Source organism: Ambystoma mexicanum, chromosome 13 (assembly GCF_040938575.1).
Source record: "Ambystoma mexicanum isolate Mex_15411 chromosome 13, UKY_AmexF1_1, whole genome shotgun sequence".
NCBI classification, from domain to species: domain Eukaryota; kingdom Metazoa; phylum Chordata; class Amphibia; order Caudata; family Ambystomatidae; genus Ambystoma; species Ambystoma mexicanum.
In genome coordinates, this window is record NC_090938.1 from 341,285,970 (window position 1) to 341,307,207 (window position 21,238).

At 48.5% G+C, this 21,238-nt stretch overlaps 1 protein-coding gene across 7 annotated transcripts in view; it reads left to right on the top strand.

Annotated features, from left to right (window-relative positions):
- The window catches only part of HAUS4 (HAUS augmin like complex subunit 4), an 845,169-nt gene that overhangs the window by 541,736 nt on the left and 282,195 nt on the right, over positions 1–21,238 (top strand). For all 7 annotated transcript variants that reach the window (XM_069633843.1, XM_069633842.1, XM_069633844.1 and 4 more), the window contains one exon: positions 20,846–20,976. In XM_069633843.1, coding sequence (XP_069489944.1) covers positions 20,846–20,976 — 131 coding nt within the window. The remainder of the gene's footprint in view (positions 1–20,845; positions 20,977–21,238) is intronic.

The window sequence follows — 21,238 nt, forward strand, 5'->3', positions numbered from 1 at the left end:
GGGAACGGTTTAAATATATACAGGTCAGGGGCTGGGTCTCGCAGAAAGAGGTTATAAAAGCAGACACAAGAGCCTGATGGCACTAGAACTAACCCTCCAGGAGGAATTGATGGCCAAAGGATTAGCAAGACTATACAGATTGCAGAATAGGAAAAAACTGGGGTAACAACGCCCATACATGACCAGGTGGGAAAAGGATTTTGGAGCCCCAATCACGGTAGAGGCATGGGAACAAATCTGGAAGAGGGCATATGAAGTATCTGAAAGCACACCTATCCAAGACACAACATGCCAAATCTGCTTCAGATGGTACTTGACACCCCTCCGGCTACATGGGATGAATTCACACTCCCCCCCCCCCCCCGTGCTGCAAACAATGCGGGGAAACGGGGGACCTACAACACATGTGGTGGAAATGCCCAAAAGCCACAATATACTGAAAAGAGATCCTGGGGCACATAAGAGATCACAGAGGCACAATTGCTGCATTCACCCTTGGTAGTCCTGCTGGGGGCATAAGTAGAAGGGATATATGCGGCAAGTGGCAACAGAGCAGCTCTCATTACGCACCGCCTGATGGCCGCACGCATGACATTAGCCCAAGGATGGAAAACAGTAGAAAGACCCATCATAGCGTGGTGGTGGGTGAAGATCTGGGGGGTCTTAGCGATGGAGAAGTATGTGCGCTAAAAGCTGGGAAATACAACGAGTTCCTGGCGATATGGTCCCCATTCCAGGAATATGAGCAGGACAGAAAAGCACAATTTCACAAACCAAAGCTACTTAAGAATGTACAAGTGTACTGACTTTAGTCTGAGAGTGCTGCTTATCCTCCTTGGCAAGCAGAGATAATGGAACGAAAACCCCTATCGATGCAACGTACCATAAAGGTTGGGGATAGGGAGGGAGGATACAGGGGTTAGTTGTGGGGTATGATAATAACATTTAAAATCTCATGTTTGCTGAAACCATGTAGCGTACTAATGAATATTGTACCTTTATAACATCTGATATCAACTGTGATAATAAGAAAGGTGGTAACTTGACTGGAAGTGTCTAACATGAATGAAAAATAAAGTTAAAAACACATAACCTATCCGCAATAAATACATAGACACAGTATTGAATCTGCCTTACCAATGCGGCTGGGCCACTCTACTCATGAGACTGCTCACCAGAAGACAGAAAAACTCTCTTCCTCGCATGTAGGAACTGACTTAAAAATAACTATTGATTCCAAGATGGCGGCTGGTAGAGGATAGACGTACCAGCCGCGCGCTCTGGCACCGCAGGGAGAAATTGTGCGGTCCACCACCCCGCCACGAGACGGTTTCACCTGCAGCTTTGAGGGTCTCCCGCCCGCCCCCCGGCGCGCCTGCGGGAGGCGAAGCCAGACGATCATCGGGAGGAGGGCTGATCCCTGGCGTTGCGTGTGTCCCGGCCTGGATCAGCCTGTGCCGTTGCCGAGGAGCCCGCCTCTTGCGGAGCGGAGCCTGATGAGAGGCAGCAGACGGGCGGCGGGCGCTGCCAGCCGGATGTCATCTGGCTGGGGGAGCTCAGGCCCGGGGACTGCTCTGAGGCGGGGAGCGGGGGCCCGCAGCTGGAGCGCCGGTGAGCTGGAGGCGCTGTAACTCTGGACGGGCGCCCGCTGCTCCAGCAGAAGGAGAGAGACGAAGGACTGGCGAGTCCCCGCCTGGGAGACGAGCTCGGCTGCAGGCTACGGGAGGAAGGCACAACCCAGAGGCATTGTGGTGAGTTGGGGACCCCGAGGGGAAGCTCGAGGTGGAGCGTGCGGGTCTCCGGCTGACGGAGAGAACTGTGACGAGAGCGTTCGTAGGGAGCTGCCCTAGCTGCTCCCGGAGTGTTGGGGGTTTGGGTTTGGGTTTGGGCGGGGGCGGCGACAAAGGCGGCAGTGTAGCCTAAGAGGCTCCCCTTATGGACCTTTTCAGGAGGAGGCAGCTGCATCTGAGAAGCCCGTAGTACCCCCTAACCCCGAGGCTTCAATTATAGTATATTTCCTCCAGTGCTAAAGCTGGTTGCTGAGGATTACTCCAGGCTGTGTGGCCCCCCGCATTGAACTTGAGCCTGCTTTTTACAGCATCCAACCCCCCGCCCCCCAATTGCAGCTCCCCAGCGGTGCCACACTAGTGGTCCGCTGAAGTGAGGGCTCCCTGGGCGCAGCAGCCGCCGTGAACATATTTTGAGGCCCAGGTGGGGAAGGTCCCGAGGGGGAGTTCATCGGTGCGTCGCCGGCTCGCGCTAGGAGGCGCGGGGGCAGGCGAGCCGGGATGAAGACATCGGGGGTAGGGCAGCCGCTTCAGGAGGTGGAAGACTGAAGGGGAAGAAAGCGCCGGATCCCACTCTGTGCGCTGCAAATCGACGCGATGGCGGCACGGAATAAAGGGAAAAGCGGCAACTCGACACAGGACCCACGGGACCCGCAGGGCACCCTCCGCTCCTTATGGTCTGTGCAGGATGGAGGCGATGGCTCGGAGGGCAGTAACGAAGGGCTTGAGGGGACGGGACCCGCCGGGGAGATGCGGGATTTATCCCCGGTCAACAGGCAGGACTTTGTGGGTGAGATCCAGGCTCTCCACTCCAGCTTGGCTAAGACATTCCAGGAGCAGTTCCAGCTTATGCGGTCAGACTTAAACAAAGCGCTGGGGGAAATCGAGCAAGATTTAAGGCAGCTGGGGGAAAGGACTGATCTGCTGGAAAGGGGGCTTCAAGAAGTGGAAAAGGATTCTACTGCTAACAGCGAAGCCATAGAGCGCCTCAACGTGGCAACCCACAATCTGGAGGTGCAGATGGAGGATCTAGAGAACAGATCCCGAAGGATTAACATACGGGCGAGGTTTCTGCCGGAGTTGGTATTGGACAAGGACTTAAAACAAGAGATTCGGGGCCTTTTCGCAGAAATACTGGTGGAGGCTGGCCCGGGTAGCATTGAGCTGGGCCGCGTCCATAGAGTGGGCAGGCTGTCCAAGGGGCCCTCCTCGAGACCGAGGGACGTCCTTGCGGCCTTCACCAGATATGCTCAGAAAGAGGCGGTCCTGCAGGCGGTGAGGAAAAAAGAGCCAATAGCGTTCAAGGGCCAACAAATAGCTTTATATCAAGACCTGGCAGGTGTATCCTTGTTAAAGAGGAGACAGATGGCACCAGTACTGAAGGTATTGATCAAGTGAGGGGTGCACTGTAAGTGGACTTTTCCATTCGGCCTCGTTTTTGATTGGGAGGGCCATCAGAAACGGATAACGTCTGTCCAGGAGGGGGCTGATGTGTTGCAAATCGACTTGGAGGGGAGGTCCTCCGGGAGTGAGGGTTCGGTGGCAGGTGGCAGGTGGCAGGCCAAGGCAGAGGGTGTGGGAATGGTCAACGGTGGGGGACAAAAGGCGGAAGGGAACGCGAGGGAATGGCAGAGCATCCAGGGAGGGCGAGAAGGTTCCTGGGTAGAGTGAATTGCTGGCAAAGGGGGGGGACATACGCAACAACCCGATGGGTAAGGAGTGGTGGACCCGTAAAGGTGGCAGACGGGCTCAGGGGCTCGGGGTGCAACCTACTGGGATCCGGAAGGGCGATGAGGCCCGATTGGGGGGGGGAGGGTGGAGCAGAGGGAGCGGCTGCTCTGGGGAGTTAGTAAGTGGGATGGGAGGCGGGTGGGAGGGGGATCTCACCCTAAGTTGGGGATTCGGGGTGGGGGAAGAGAGGGTGGGGAGTTGGGTGGAGGTCGTAGCGTTCAGGGGGTAGGCTTGGTCTTCAAGGAAGTGAGACATGGAGGTAAGGGGCAGAGGGGTAATGGAGGCTCAAAATTTATCGATGGGGAGGAGGGCGAGGCTTATGGTGGGACTGGGTGCGACTGGCAGGGGCTGAGCAGGGCATGCACGCGAGTCACCAACTCAGTATTCAAGTGGTTAACACATAATGTTAGGGGTTTGAACTCCCCGCTAAAGCGCACGAAATTAGAGCAGTTCACCAGGTCTCGGGAGACCAGACGTTTTGGCTATTCAGGAGACGCGTTTGCTGCGGAAGGACCAGCATCGCCTGAGGTTGAAAGGTTACTTGCAAATATTATTTGCATTGGGTCCCACGAAAAAAGGGGGAGTGGCCTTGGCATTCGGGAGGGGGATGGACTTTCGCGTGAACGATACCCTTCGGGACAAGAACGGCAGGTTTGTCATGGTAAGGGGCGAGTACATGGGCACTCCATACACGATGGCTTCGGTGTACGGCCCAAATGCGGGCCAGGATCCTCCGGGAGACATTGGGCACCTTACAGGAATTTGCGAGAGGGCAGGTGGTTCTGATGGGGGGATCTCAACCTGGCTTGGTATAGGAGGGGGGACCGCACGCAGCAGGGGAGGGATAGCGGAGGTGCAGTAACTTCGCCTCAATTAAAGGGACGGTGGGAGGAAGCGGGCCTGCGGGATGTGTGGAGGGCACTAAGGGGAGAGGAGAAGGGATTTACCTTTCTTTCAGAAGTGCATAGAACTCAGTCACGTATTGATTACATTTGGGTGTCGGCGAGCTTGGTTGGAGGGGTGGAGTCGGTAGAGGTAGGCCCCATGCGGATCGCTGATCATAAGGTAGTCCGAATGGAACTTCAATTGGGGGGGGCGCAGGCAGGGGGTGTGGAGTTGGAAATTCGCAGAGAGCTTCTGAGGGATCAGGCGATGAGGGAGGAGATAGATAGCAAGATCCGGGATTTCTTCGTGCGGAACAGCAGCATTGACACGAGTTTAGAGACTAGGTGGGATGCTTTCAATGCGACCTTGAGAGCGGAATTGATTGCCCTGCAGGCAGAGAGAAATAGATTATTGAAGGGGCTAGAGACACAGTCGTAAGGTGAACTCTAGGGCGCCAGAGTGCTCATGGAGGAGAACCCCACCAGGAAAGTGTACAAGGAGTATAGGGCAGCAAAGGGTCAGTTGCGAATCTTCAGGACTAAAAAGGCCGAGGCAGCTATGCTTAGAGTTAGACAAAGATTCTATGCGAAGGCCAATAAGGCGGACTCACTCCTGGCAAGCTTACTGAGGCGGAGTAGGGAACGGAATGTTATTGTGGCCATGAGGGATAAGAGGGGGGTAAGGATCACTCGGACAGAATAGATGAAGGGTAGGTTGGCGGAGTTCTATAAGGAATTATACTCCTCGCAAAATACGGCTCTGAGACCACAGAGGGACTTCCTTGGGGGTCTCCCCCCTTCCGCGGCTGTCCAGGGACGAGAGGAGTGAGTTAGGCCAAAATATTACTGAAGACGAGGTTAGAGCCACTATAGCGGCTCTCCCCCGTGGTAAAGCTCCTGGCCCAGACGGCTACCCTGCATCATTTTATAAAACCTACTCCCACTTGTTGGTTCCACACTTAAAACAATTGTTCAACTCTTTCGGGTCTAGAGGTGGTATAACCCCCTCGATGGAGGAGGCCAAAATAACACTTATACACAAGGCAGGTAAAGACCCTGAGGAGTGCACATCGTATCGGCCTATTGCCCTCATAAATACAGAGGCGTAAATATACACTAAAATATTGGCCAGGCGGCTGGAAAAGTACCTGCCCGCGCTGATTCACCAGGATCAGACAGGGTTTCTGGCTGGGAGGCAGATGGCTGATAACATCAGAAGGGCAGCCCATATAGTCGAGAAAACTCGGAAGACGTCCACTCCGGCAATCCTCTTGGCGCTCGACGCCGAAAAAGCGAATGATCGGGTGGAGTGGTCGTTCCTGTTCTTGGTCATGGAAGCAATGGGCCTCGGATCAGAATTCATCAATATGGTCGCTGCAAACTATAAAAACCCTAGCTCACGGATCTTAGTTAACGGAGAGGTATCGCATCCTATTAGGCTTCAGCGGGGAACGAAACAGCGGTGTCCTCTATCTCCCTTGCTCTTTGCTATATATTTAGAACACCTGTTAATAGCTATAAGGGAGACAGACAGGATTCAGGGCGTACCTTTCGGGGGACACCAGCACAAGGTCGCGGCTTTTGCAGATGACATGCTACTCATGCTGATGCAGCCGAAGCGATCCATCAGGGCATGCATAGAAGTGTTGACTGAATTTGGGGGAGTGGTGGGATTGCGGATTAATTGGCAGAAGTCTGAACTGATGAATCTATCCCTTGGTTGAGGACGAGGCAAAAGAACTGAAGGCACTCCCCCCTTTCAAGTGGAGCCCGGGCGGGTTACGATACTTGGGGATTCAGGTGACCCCTTCCCTAGGCGGCTGGTTTAGTGCAAATTACCCCCCCCGTTTTGAAGGCTATCAGAAAGGACCTGAATGGGTGGAGTAATCTTAGGATTTCGTGGCTCGGGCTGTGGGCAGTACTAAAAATGGTGATCCTTCCCCGCATACTTTATCTATTCCAGGCAATCCCTCTGTCTATCCCAGCGGGCTTCTTTAAGGAACTGGACCGGGTGGCCAAGCAATTTGTTTGGGAAGGAAAGAGGCCGCGTATTTCTTGGCGCCTCCTCATGGCGTCCAGAGGACGTGGGGGTTTGGGTCTACCGGATTTTAGGCGTTACCATGAGGCTGCGCTTCTCCAGGTGATCAGGGAATGGTTCGCAGCGCGCTATGATAAGCATTGGGTGAAAATGGATAGGGCAGTGGCCCAAAATCACCTGGGGGGGGGGAAAGTACTATGGCTCCCCCGAACGCAGAGGCCGCCTCATATATATTTAAGCGATATTACGAAGGGTATGGTAGACACATGGGACAGGGCAGTGGCGAGGCGAGGGGTCTCCTCCTTCCAGTCCCCGTTTACGCCGCTATTTAATAACGGGGACTTCACACCAGGGCTGGAGAGAGGGGCATTCCGGAGGTGGGAGGAGGGAGGGAGGATGTAGGACCCTTAGAGATATGTTTCTTCCCCATGGAGTAAAAACATTTGAGGAATGTAAGCTACAATTTGGAGTTGGGGAGGGGGAAAGGCTCAGATATTTTCAAATTCGAGACTGGGTCATGTCAACGGAAGTTAAGAAGGCAGCAACACGCGATCTGACACAATTTTAAAGTTTCTCCTAACCCATGATGGTTCCAGAGGGCTTATCTCGGATTTATATAAACTGCTAGAGAGCTTGCCCCCAAACGTTATCTGGCCATATATGAATAGGTGGGGGCAGCAGGGGGGGTTGGGGGGAGATGGAGTGAGATGGAGTGAGATGGAGTGGGGAGACTGGGAGGCACTGTGGAGGTTAATGCCCAAGGTGGCTTGGGCTTCTCAATTACAGGAAGCATGGTATAAGTATGTCTATGGCTGGCATTATACCCCTGCCCGGTTGCGTGAAATGTACCCAACGGCTTCTAATGTCTGCTGGAGGGGATGTGGGGAGGTTGGTACGGCTGCACATATATGGTGGGATTGCCCGCGTATTAGGTCCTTCTGGCGTGATATGGTGCATGCCCAATCTACAGCCCTGGGGTCAGGAGACGGTCAAGACCCTCGGGAGATTTTGTTGGGAAAGAATGTAAAGGAAGGGGGTCGGGGGAGCCGCAAGGCGAAAGTGGTTTTTACCCTTGCGGCGATGGGGCTAATTGCTCAAAACTGGAAAAGCCCGGTGATTCCCGTGGAGCAGGACTGGTTTAGGAAAATGTGGGATATTGTCTCATTGAAATGGGCCGCGTACGCGGCGGTGGGGAAGTTTGAAAGTTCTGCAGCCGATTGGGGTGAGACACTGGACTATTTGAAGGGGGAGTTCAGGGAGCAATGGTGCCCCCAAAGACTAAAGCTGCTGGACTTCCACTATTGAGGAGGTGGAAGGGGGACATTGATCTACTGATTCTACTTGCGCTGCAACCGGGGTTGGGGGGGGGGGGGCGGGAGGGAAATTTTGTTGGTTTTCTTCATATTGAATTTTTATGTTTTAATATTGAAATCAATACAGAGATGTTAAAAAAATAAAAATAACGATCGAACAACCAACACGTGGAGTTGCAACTCTTAAAGGCTGTACTACAATTATGAATGCCTGAATCCTTCATTGTAGGAAGCAGTTCTACTTTTATTTCTGGCATAAGTCGGGCAAAATAAAAAAAATGCAATACATTCCATTTTCCACAGCAGCCCTTCATAATTTGCAGTTAGTCAGACCATCGGAGTTAGCCCAGAGAACATTCACCACCATTGGAGGCAGATTATAAAATTCTGCCCTTGTGTTTACACATCTGTCCTTGGACAGATGGGACTATAATAAGTAAGCTTGTATTTCACAAGAGATGAGGGTTAAGTGACTGATTGGAGAGAGCTTTAATAATTTGGTTTCCTCTCAAACCCCCTCCAAGTAAAAAAAAAAAGACACATTTGCAAAGATTTTTATTTATTTATGCATTTATAATGGGCCGAAACCCTGCAGGCATAAGGGCGCTAAAACATTAAACCAAGACACAAGGACGAACAAAACAAAAGTGCTGGATCGGCTTCTGTCTGGATGGAGTTTATATATTTTTTTTTTTTTTTAAAGAGGTGAGTCTTGAGATGCTTCCTGAAGATTCTATAATTGGGTTCTATGCGAATAGCCAGGGGAAGCTTGTTCAACTGCTGAGCTGCACGCACTTGGAATGATCTCCCAGCACCCGTCACTCAATTAACCGACGGCACCTGCAACCTGCCATGTGCTTCAGACCTCAGTGGCCTGTTGAGTGTGTATCTTGTGAACTTCATCCTGAGATAAGCCAGTGCCACCCTGTACAGGCATCTATGCACTAGCGTCATGGCCTTGAAGAGAATTCTATCCTCAATCCTGAGCCAGTGAAGTGCTCTCCTTCCTTCAGTCACATGATCTCTTCTGTTAATCCCTTTGACCACGCGTACCGCGTTGTTCTCCTTTATCTGTCATTTCTCAATGCCTTTCTTGGTAGCACCCAGCATCAGTGAGTTACAATAATCCAGACGCAACAAAATAATGGCCCTGGCAATAGTCGCTGTGTTCTTTTCACTGAGGAGGGGCCAGATGGCTCTCGGGAGACTAATATAGTAAGCATTGTTTTTATGAAGATAGTTAGACTGGGCGTCTACACCCAATGATCATCATCCCCAGGACTTTGTCTTGGGTAACTACCTTGATACATGAATCTTTAACAGCAAACGCCTCATATTCTACTCCTAACTTCGCTCTCGCTTGTCGAGAGCCGTTTTGGCTGTTTAAGCACACATCCAGTTGCCTTCCATCCACTTATCTATTATGCCGTACAGTGCTGCAATCTTAGCCCTATCTGTTTGATCTCCCTTTAACTCCAGCACCAGCTGTGTATCATTGGCGTAAATTGGTGAAATATACGCAGACGGATTCTAATATTACAGATAAGCATTTCATAAAAAGATTGAAGAGTAGAGGGGATATACTGGCTCCCTGTGGAACCCTAGCACTTATATGGGCTGGCCTAGAGAACTTCTCTCCCCAGTGGATTCTTGCTACTAGATCTGCCAGAAAGGAGACCAACCAGGCTAGAGCTGCATTGGAGCATCCTGCCGTTTTCTCCAGGACGTGCTGTAGAAGTTGATAGTTTGTTTTTTTATTTGTAATGCGCACCAGACCCAAGGGTATCAGGTCGCATCAGTTACAAGAAGATGCAAAGCTTGGTTACATTGAATCGTACAGTGATGTACATTACATCAGAAGAAGGGTATGCAGATATATACAGATATTACAAGGCATTGCTCATGAAATTGAGATTACCGCCATGGGGTAGCCGGTAGTGGAGCATGAAGTGAAATACATCAAATACAAAAGCAGAATATGCAAATATAGGCAAGGTGCACCGAGTTGAGATTACTTCCATGGGGATGGCAGGTGGGCGTTACAAGTTACATTTCAGTTACACAGATGTGAGTAATGCATCAAGCGAGTTAATGGTCGGTGGATTTCAACCACGAGATGGTGTTAGTTCTGAAATTCTGGTAGAATTGGTCAAGGGAGTTCCTTAGTTTGGCCGCTTTGACAGGGAAACTATTGTCTTCGATCGTGGATAGTTTTAATTTAAGGATGGACAAGCGGTCCCTGTGTGCTGATCTTGTTGGTTTTAGGGATGTTTGTTTGTGGAATCTCTCAGAGAGGTAGATAGGAGCAGCGTTGTTAAGAGATTTATGGGTAAGCATCATTGTTTTTAGTATGATTTTTGTCCTTGGTACGGAGCAATTATTCGGTCTACTCTCGCAGATGTGTTCTCTTCTGAAGATGCCTAGGGCTGCTCTAAGGGCATTGTTTTTTAGGATTTCGATTCTTCCTATGATGGATTTGTTGGAGCCTATGTATAGGGCATGACAATAATCCAAGCGGGACAGTATGAGGGCTCTAGCCAGAATGGTGCAGCTGTTATTGGAGAGAAATGCCTCACCAGTTCTAATGAGTTTACACGTGTATGCTGTAGAGAATGCTAACGTGTTGACCTGTTTGGAAAAGGACAGAGTAGAGTCGAGGTAGAAACCTAGTGTTTTTACCTCCTCTGCTACCTTGATGCAGTTACCATCAATTATAAAGGAGGAGTAGTCAGATCTAAGTTTTTTTAGGTTGGTCGGGGTGCCCAAGATGCCCACTAGATCAAAAGTCATGCTTAAATCCAATAGCTTTAACGTCCCTGTCTTGCCCTTATCCATAATCGATAGCATATATGATTGCAAATCCATGGTTTCCATGCTATGAGCAGCACGGAAGCCCGACTGCTGCTCTTGCAGGATGTCATTGGCTTCAATGTGTGATTGAAGTTGTTCTGTGGCTATTTTATCCATGATTTTCAAGATAAAATTGGTATTGGTTATCGGACACAGGTTACCAGGGTCCTTGGGGTCCAAGGCAGGTTTCTTGGCCAGGGGCGTGATGGTAATATTCTTAATGCTTTGGGTCACGATGCCATCATGGATGGAGGCATTGATTATTTTTTTCAGAACTGGGCCTAACAGTTCCTTATTTTCCAAAATTATTTTAGGAGGAATTACATTTTCTGCACAGGAGGAGGGTTTCATCTTCGTCAGCACTTTAATCATCTCTTCTGAGATGGGTTGAAAGTTGAAGTTCGCTAGTTCCTGCTGCTGCAGTTCCATGGCTATGGATAAGTGGATCTCCTTAGAAGCTTCTCTAGCCAAGATAATGGACACTCTGGCTTTCTGAATTTTGTCAGAGAATGCCTTTTTCTCCAAGTCACAGAACTCCTTAGATGGAAAATGTGAAGGGGGCAGTGCTTTGGGTTTTTCGACTGAGTTAAGATTATCAAACAGCTTACTTGTCGAGTTGGTGCAGCTTGTTATAGTAGATAGATTTGGCCTCTCTGATACTCCTCCTGTATTTAGACTTGGCACAATTCCAACGTTCTTTGTTGCCTAATGACAGATCTTTTTGGCAGATCCTTTCCAATCTTCGTTTCTCAATCTTAAGATCACAAAGCTTTCTGTGGAACCATCTCTGATGGTGGTGGTTCTTCCTAACCATTTTAAGTTTGAGGGGTGCATACTGCTCCACCACTTCATGTATATGGTTGGTGTATTGCTTCAGCATTTGTTTACATGAGTCCCCAATTTGAAAACTGTTGGCTATCTTTATTAGGCATGATTCCAGCTGATCTGGGCCTAAGCCTTTAAAATTTCTACTCTGTACCCTGATGTGAGGGCTGTGACTTGGTTTTGGTATGTCACCCGGTGTATTTCAAAGGAAACTTTAAAATGATCCGCCCAAATGCACGGCTGAGTTACCATGTTCTGAATGTTGAGGTTCTGCGTAACAATCCAGTCTAGCTGGTTTCCTTTCTTCGTTGTGGGTTCATTGTTTTGTACTATGTAATCAATGTTTTTCACTGTTTTCTCAAGAAGAATAGCTTCTTTGTCTGGAGGATTTCCACGCCACCTATTGACATCCCCAACCAATAGCATGGCGGAATTGGTGGATTTCAAAATGTTCAGCTGTTGTGTGATTTCACAAAAAAAAAGTCTGAGACAAGAGAGGGTGGCCTGTATTTCACAATAAAATTGATACATTCTTTAGGAGTGGGTGAGTATTTAAGATGGAACGATTCCAGCCAGTGCAAACCAGAGATGCCTTAAATAGTCTAATTGACTCTCTTGCTATTATAGCAACCCCACCACCAGCCCGCTACCCCTATTCCATTGATATATTATGTACCCTTCCGGATGGCTTTGTCACAAACTGGACCCATGAGGTCCTTAAGCCATGTCTCAGTTAGAAATAGAATATCCAGATCTTCCTCTAAGATAAGGTCATGGATATTCTCGTTGTGCTTACTAAGGGAACGTGTGTTCAAGAGGCATGGTTTTAGAACCTTCGGGTCATGCTGTTTATTCTGACCATCAACTGATATGTTATTTAGCTTGGGACCCACATGCTTAGCTGCTGCGTGGATAGATGAAGTGGGCCCCACCCGCTCCGAATGAATGGCAGCGGTTGAGTGGGCCAGAAGGGTCCTAGCTGCGCTCTTAGTCGTCACAGCGGCCGTGACTTAACCAGAAGGTACTACTATCACCTTATTTATGAGTGGTTCTGACTTGGGTGGTGTAACCGAGACCATGGTCTGAAACTCAGCCTTAACAGCAGTTATCCCACATGGCCCTCCCTTTTCCCTCTTTTCTTGGTTCCCACTTGTGGGCAATCTAGAGTTCTCTTCCGCTGCAGTAACCCCAGTCCCTCCCTCACAACTCAGTGCTGCCAGCACCATGTGTTTAGCCTGGACCTTCATTTTCGCAGAGTTAAGAGACCTTGCCGTGGACTGTTCTCTTGCCAAGGGAATAGCCTCAAGTACTTCTGTTATGCCCATTGTGTCCAACAAGTCTAAGTTGGGTATATGTATTAGAAGTAGAGTACTTACCAACGCAGCCGCGTCAAGCCGCTGTCATACGCTGTGGTGCCTGGAGACTGTGGCCGCATTGGAGAGTATTTCCGTCATGTTTCTTTCCGAACGTGCATCACCAGTCTAGTCTTTTGCTTCACAATGGCCACTGGGAGGTACTTTACACTGTCGCTCCCAGCGGCCGTTACGTTGCAACCGTCCCGACTCGCTAGTCTCTTTGGTTAACACGCTAGTGTTTCCACTTCTGCTTCGCACAGAGCTTTGCTATCTCTTTGGGCTTTCCCCTCTCGCCTTCCTTTTGTACCCAGCCTCGCCTGTTACTTTTTGTCTTCTTTTCCCTGTTTGTTCCGCTTCCTGCTCCGCGGTCCTCTTCTGTCAGCCTCCTTTTCTTCTGGTTCGGTTTACCTTTCCCGGCTCCTTCTGCATTGGATCCTGGGATTTTTTCCCTTCATTCATTTCTTTTGTCTTGGTTTCGGATTGTTTCAGTGTCAACACTCTGTGAAAATGTACTCCTGCTAGAATTCTTAACGGCATATCTACATCTACGTGCCGGCTGGGAGAAAGTTACACGAATCCTTCAAGAGGGTTTTTTCAAGCTTTGCGCTTATTTCCCCTCGTTACATTTGGCCTGTCCCCGGGAAAGGAGCCACAGGTCTGCAGCTTACAGGAAGCCACTGTGGCTTCTACCCAAGGAAGGCACTTGCTGCAAAAGAAAGAAAGGGATTACCTAATCAGAAGACACCTAAGCGAAGACCCATCACCATCAAACAGCTCGGGTAAGGAGGAAAGTGAAGAGAGTGGGCCGGTGGAGCTAAGGGAACAGGAGAGTTACGACAGTTTGCAAAGCCAAATACTCACTATGGCAACGGCTGAACAAGTCCAGGAACTCTGGTCTGCGATACAAGGCCTATCCCAGGAATTACAGAAAGTTAAGGTGGAGAACGCTGTGTTAAAACAACTAGTCACCGCTCGTGAACTACCGACTAAGAATGACCTCAGATGCCTCTCTCATCTGGGAAATTCGACGGCACCCCTAAGAAGGTCAAGGAATTTTTTGAAGCCTGTACTGTGTATTTTACATTCAGGCCCCGTGCATTTGCTTCAGATCAATCTAAGGTGGGGGTTTCTCATCACCAATATGACAGGAAATGCACTCACATGGGCTACGCCTCTGGTTACCAGTGCCAACCCCATCCTGCAAGACTTCAGAGGTTTTCTAGCACTTCTTAAATAGACTTTTGAACGACCCGAATTGACATATACCGCATGTGAAGATTTGTTGGATGGTAGACAAGGGTCATCAGACCTTCTTTCCTACATCACCACGTTCATGACTTTGGCCACAGGTGCTGGGTGGCCCGAACAAGCGCAATATCCGATCTTTCGTAGGGGTTTAAAGGAAGAGATAAAAGATGTGCTGGCTCGTTCTCCAAGGCCCCCTACTTTTACCGACCTGTTGTCTGCAGTACTCCAGATCGAATACTGACTTCAAGAAAGGCGTCAGCACCAGCCCACTATCCTGCACTTACCAAAGAACCTATGCAAATAGGAGCTACCAGAGCCTCCCTCTCAGCAGAAGAAAGAAGACGTAGGAGAGAGAAGGGACTATGTGCATATTCCGGTTCAGACCAACATCTTCTGAAAGACTGTTCAAAGTTACCGACCAAACGGCAGGGAAACAAGCACACTTGGTCCAAGTAGGGACTGGTAGCCGAGGGAAATCACCCATTAAGATCAGCCCCTATGTCTCTCTTTTGGTCGTTGCTGCAGAGGTCAAGGAGGATTCCAGGTTGATGGCGATCTCTGTTCTGCTTGACATCAACCATAGTCCTATAGATTCTTTGCCATTACTTGATTGTGGTGCTGCAGGTAATTTTGTTGATACCTTATGGGCAGACCATGTGGGACTACGCAGGGTTACTTGCAAAGAAGGGCAAAAGGTGGAAGGCGTGGACGGTTCGCCTCTTTCTTCAGGTCCCATGATCCATACCACAGAAGAATTGCAAGTAACCATATTTCAACATACAGAAGTCATAACGTTTGATATTATACGAGCAGCACATTTTCCCATCATTCTGGGAATCACTTGGCTTCGCAAGCATAACCCTCGCATAGATTGGGTCACTAATCAGTTAAGCTTTGAATCCAGCTACTGTAAACAGGAATGCCTTCCACAACTCAATTATAGCAAGGTACAGGCTGTGTTGTCTGCTCCGGAGGACATTAGCGTGCATGCTGTCATGACCCTTGCCCCTGGCCCTCACTGGCCAGTCAGCCTTCCAGTTAGGGCTAGGTCAAAGGCCTTAAAACCTCATCTAAGACTCTCTCGGAGTCAATCCTGGCGCTTATAACCATCATGAAGACCAACATTAGAATGGGACTATTTACTTGGAACTAGTTAACTGGGGATGGGGGTTCAGGCAACATGGAGGCACACACATAGCTCAGTTACAAGGAACTGAGCTATGCGGTCTAGTCTTTTGGGTGTGGCAGGCCTGGGACTATTTTACCTGAGACTATTTAAACCGCACCCAAACAGCAGAACATGCTTTGCGTTATTCTTCTGTGGGCAGCGTAACGCTCACCGTGTCCAGTTCTTTGATGCCAGTTTACCTGAAACCAAGGACCTGCAGAGAGAGAGAGAGAACACTACGAAACTTACCTGGAACAGTATCCGGTCTTCAATCCATCGCTGACTTCAGTTCCACTCACCTGACGGTACGAACTCCATCATCCGGCACCGCATGCATCCTGGAATACCATAACCTGAAAAGAGGAGAAAGAAAGACAGCATTAGTAAGCGTTTACTCACGTTTCCTGCTGAATGAAGAAAGCCACACAATTCTTACCTGGGTAGTCATCTCCTGGTCAGTATCATTGCTGGAACATTACAGCACTCTTGGCGAGGAACATCACAACCTGCAAGGAGAGAAAAGACACAGGTTAGCAATATAAAAGGCGAAACAGCGCCACGCATCGCGCATTACTCACCGGACAGCATCACGCAGACCGCGCTTTCGCCTACCGGCCCATGCTCATCTTCAAACTGCATGACAACACCAAAATACCTTTCCATACCTAAAACGAAAGAAGCAAGACATTATTATTCGAACTAAGAGGAACATAAGAACTTCATATAAAGACTGTAAAGCAGCAAACCTACGGAGTCGCAGCAGGCCTGGATTCCCACAGGGGGGCTTGCACCAGTGAAGTAACTTGGTCGTTGCTCGACCCCCTCATCTACGCGCCCCTGCCACGAGGAGCAGGACGGAGAATCCATCTTTTATAATATTAAGACCCATTTTTAACCAGAGGCCTCACCAAGGGACCGGGAGAGGGTTCGAGAGTGAAAATCATCCAACCAGGGCTGGGTGGCGTCCCCGTGGATACCAGGTGAGCATAACACATGCCTTACCTAAGTACTGTTTGCCTTTTCATGCAGTATTCAAGGAAAGAAAACCCGCTCCATTGCCTCCTCATCGGCCAGAAGACTGTTCGGTTGAATTGGAACCCAATGCTTTGGTACCCTTCGGAAGGATGTTTTCTCTATCACAAACTGAAAGACTGGTTCTACATAACTATCTGGACTCTAATTTACAAAACTGTCTCATTCAGACCTCCAAATCACCGGCGGGGCCTCTCTTTTTTATCTCAAAACGGGATTGGTAGATTTGCGCCCTTGTATCGACTACAGAGGCCTGAACAAGGTCACAGTCAGTGACCGTTACCCCATGACGCTGATCAGAGATATCATTAAGCCAGTGCAAGGCGCACAGGTGTTTACTAAGTTGGATCTCTGGAATGCTTATCACCTACTTAGAATAACCGACGGAGATGAATGGAAGACAATATTTCGGACCCCTTTTGGATTGTACGAGTACAAGGTGATGCCATTTGGGCTAGTCAGTGCACCAGCCATATTCCAAAGGTTTATGGATTGGATGTTTTCGGACCTATTGTTTATTTCAGTTATCATTTATTTGGATGACATTTTGGTATTTTCATCCAACAAAGAGGAACACGCATGTGATGGAGGTCCTGGACAGATTACAGACTAACCAACTACTTGCCAAACCGGAAAAGTGTGTTTTTGAAGTTTCGTATTAATAGGGTTTATACTTTCCCAAGAAGGAATATCTATGGATCCTCACAAAGTTTCAGCTATCCTGGATTGGCCTGCTCCAACTTCAGTGAAGAAAGTGCAAAGGTTTCTGGGGTTGTCAAACTTTTACCGACGTTTCATACCCATATTTTCTGAAATCGCCCTCCCCATTACTTCACTGCTAAAAAAGAACTCGGGACCTTTTTTTTGGGTCCAATGAGGCAGACAAGAGCTTCCTCCAACTGAAAAATCTCTTCTGTTCCGCACCAATATTACGACAACCTGATCAAAATAGTCCATTTATAGTGGAAACAGATGCTTCTGGCTTTGCCATTGGTGCAGCCCTCCTACAAGAGGAGGATGGAAAGGAGTACCCCATTGCTTACCTTTCCAAAACACATTCGCCAAGTCAGTTGAATTATTCAGTTTTGGAGAAAGAGCTGCTTGCCATGAAACAATCATGCGAAGAATGGCATCATTTACTTCTAGGAGCCAGACATGCTTTTGTACTCCGAACTGATCATAAAAATCTTCGAGTACTACAGGCAATGGAATGTTCCAACTCCCGTCAAGCCCGCTGCGCCCATTTCTTTGCTCAGTACAACTTTAGCATTACTTACCTGCCGGGTTCAAGGAACACTCTAGCAGATGCCCTATCTCGGAAAGATCACTTCCAGTCAGATCAACGACGGCCTGGAGAATTGATGTACCCCAACATAACTATATTAGCTCATGTCAACACTTTCTTACAACAAGTCAAGGAAGGTTTAGTAACTGAAAGTACCTCGTTCAAGAAATCTCCTGAAGAAGGGTATGTGATAAAGGATGGTCTATGGTTCCATCATGGTCGTCTATATGTACCAACGGGCCCTTTACGGAGAAAACGTATAAGTTGGTGTCATGGCCATTTTACTGCAGGACACAGAGGAAGAGCTGCCACCACAGAGCTGGTAGAAAGATCATTCTTCTGGCCCACACTCCGAAAGGACATTAAGACGTATTTAGAGGCGTGTCCAGTGTGTGCCGCGGCTAAACCCCGGAATGGAAAGCCACTGGGGCTTCTCACACAGACAGAGGTACCGTCTCGACCTTGGGAACTCATCTCTACTGACTTTTTGGAAGAACTGCCAGCTTCGGAGTCTTGTACATGTATTCTGGTCACGGTGGACACTCCCCAAGATGGCGCATTTTTCCCCATTACCTGGTTTACCCACAGCAGTATCTATGGTGGAAGTCTTTGTAAAGGACATTTTTCATCTACACTGACTCCCCGACAAAGTAATTTCCGTTAGGGGAAGCCGCCAATATGTATCTAAGTTCTGGAAGGCACTCGGTAAACGTCTTAATATTGAAAGAGCATTGTCGTCAGGATTTCACCCCCAAACTAACAGGCAGACCGAAAGACTCAACGCCACATTGGAGCAGTATCTGAGATGTTACTTGAACCAAAATCAAGACAACTGGGTGAGACTACTTCCCACCGCTGAGTTCACATACAACAATTCCAGACATTCTACTATTGGCATGACCCCGTTTTTCTGCAATTATGGTCCACATCCACAGGTGATTTTTCCTCTTCTCTCCAAACCTAGCAGTTCACCCGCAGCAGAAACGGTGTTATCCACCCTTTCCAAAGCACACAAGACTGCCATTGATAATTTAAAGACCAGTCAGATTGGTTACAGAACTCAAGCTGACAAACACTTTAAGGAGTGTCCTGAGTGGACGAGGGGCATTAAGGTCTGGTTGTACACAAAGTTCCTTCCTAGATGGGTACGCCCCACTAAACTTTCGCCCCGTTTTCTGGGGCCATTTCCCATTGTATCTAAGATCAATCCTGTGGCCTTCAAACTTAAACTACCTTCTAGCCTCAGCCGCATTCATCCCGTCTTTCATTCTTCTCTTCTTAAGCCTTTCGTGCCTGATGCCACACTCAGAATAACATTCCAACCTACTACTAACACCGATGTAGATCCCTCTGAATACGAAGTATCCACCATCCGCGACTACCGCTATTACTGGGGTTGTTTGGAATACCTGGTCTCTTGGAAGGGGTACCCGGAGTCGGTGGATTCTTGGAAACCTGCTTCTTTTGTACATGCCCCCAGATTCTTTAGGCTGCATCCCAGCAAACCGGGGTCCCCCAGCCCTAGAGGAGGGCATACTGTCATACGCCGTGTTGCCTGGAGATTGTCGCCGCTTTGGAGAGTATGCCGCGGTTCCCGCCGCTATTGAACTTTCCGTCACGTTTCTTTCCGAACATGCATCACCAGTCTAGTCTTTTGCTTCACAATGGCCGCTGGGAGGTACTTTACACACTCACTCCCAGTGGCCGTTGCGTTGCAACCGTCCCGACTCGCTAGTCTTTTTGGCTAATACGGTAGTGTTTCCACTTCTGCTTTGCACAAAGCTTTGTTATCCCTTTGGGCTTTCCCGTCTCGCCTTTTGTACCCAGCCTCGCCTGTTACTTTTTGTCTTCTTTTCCCTGTTCATTCCACTTCCTGCTCTGCGGTCCTCTTCTGTCAGCCTCCTTTTCTTCTGGTTCTGTTTACCTTTCCCGGCTCCTTCTGCATTGGATCCTGGGATTTTTTCCCTTCATTCCTTTCTTTTGTCTTGGTTTCGGATTGTTTGTGTCAACACTCTGTGAAAATGTACTCCTACTAGAATTCTTAACGGCATATCTACATCTACATCTACGTGCCGGCTGGGAGAAAGTTACACGAATCCTTCAAGAGGGTTTTTTTCAAGATTTGCACTTTTTTCCCAGGGAAAGGAGCCACAGGTCTGCAGCTTACAGGCAGCCAGCCACTGTGGCTTCTACCCGAGGAAGGCACTTGCTGCAAAAGAAACGATTACCTACCCAGAAGACACCCAAGCGAAGTCCCATCACCATCAAACAGATCAGGTGAGGAGGAAAGTGAAGAGAGTGTGCCGGTGGAGCTAAGGGAACAGGAGAGTTAAGACAGCCGCGTACTGCTGCAGACTGCACCTAACGTCCGTGCCGGGTTTCAAGTAAAATTGACTTCCGGAAACTACAATCCAGCTGGGGATTGTAGTTTCAAAGTGCTATCAGTGCGTGCTGGGGCGCAGAGCTCCTCTGATTCAACTTGCACAGCTGTTTACAGGAATAATAAAAGCACTAACTCCTGGTAAAGTTCACAATGTAAAACCACTAGCAAGAAATTATTACGAGTTCACAGTGCAAAATAGAAGAGCTAATCTGAATAAAAGCACACGATTTAAAGCAACAATTAATTTTATCTAAAAGAGACTTGTTTGAAGATCTAAAATTTGTGTTACCAGTTGCTACCCAATTGTGAAAGTGACTTGGAGCATTTATTTTTCAAAACAAAGACTCAATGTGTTGAAGCCACAGAATATTGTTTGGGCCGGTCTTCTCAAGGTAGTCTCGAATTATAGGTTGGGTTAGAGTGACCCTATGGTTGTTCCATCGCCGCAACCAATAGACTATGGGTTCGCTGGAAATGTCCTTCAAATGGCTTAAACTATATTCCTTATGTACTGCGAAGTTTGGGGCAGACTGTGGGATAGTCCTGAGATTCTTCTTCACGAAAGTGTTTTCGATTTGTAAGCTCGATAAATTCAAAAAGCCCCAAACAGTTACATCGTATTTTGCAATTGCCACCGGGTTAGCTTTGTAGACTGGGGTCATCGGTATAGATTGTGCTTTAAATTGCTTCATAAATCTAAACACTCCTCCCACTGCCTGATGCATTTTCCTCGCATGTATAGTAATATAAGCTTTGCTATTGAAGTCTGAAGTAAATCTCACTCCGAGATAATCAAATTCCTTCCACATGCCGTTCTCTTTGGTGTAGATTGAACCCATGTCAAATTGCTGTGCTCTGTATACAGATCCCAGGACCCATGTTATATACAATGGTGGTCGTCTCATACAGTTAGTGCTCTGTACTTAAACCTTTGTTCTTTTTGCAGGTCCAGCTCCGATGCCTCTCTTTGCTACAGAAGATGGCCCAGAACATTCGGCTCACTGCCCAGTCTGAAGTTGATCGTCTTAACGTTGATTACTACGAGAGCAAATGCCAGGCCATGGTCTTGAAAATAAAGTGAGTTTGGATTGGCAAGGGTGTTGGGTAGGAGTTGTGGCTCTGGCCTGAGCCACTGATCTTTTTGATTGTCCCATACTGGTTCACTGGCCTTTTTTCCGCCGTCATCATCCAAGACGTCACTAAGGATGACACTCTGCTCATTTAGCGGTGCCAACCCCAGAAGATGGTGGCAGCAGTGTTATGTTGCATGAGGTAATGGCACTTTCAGTAAATGAAAAAATAGAGAACCAGTGCGTTTCCTGGCACAGAGGTCGCACAC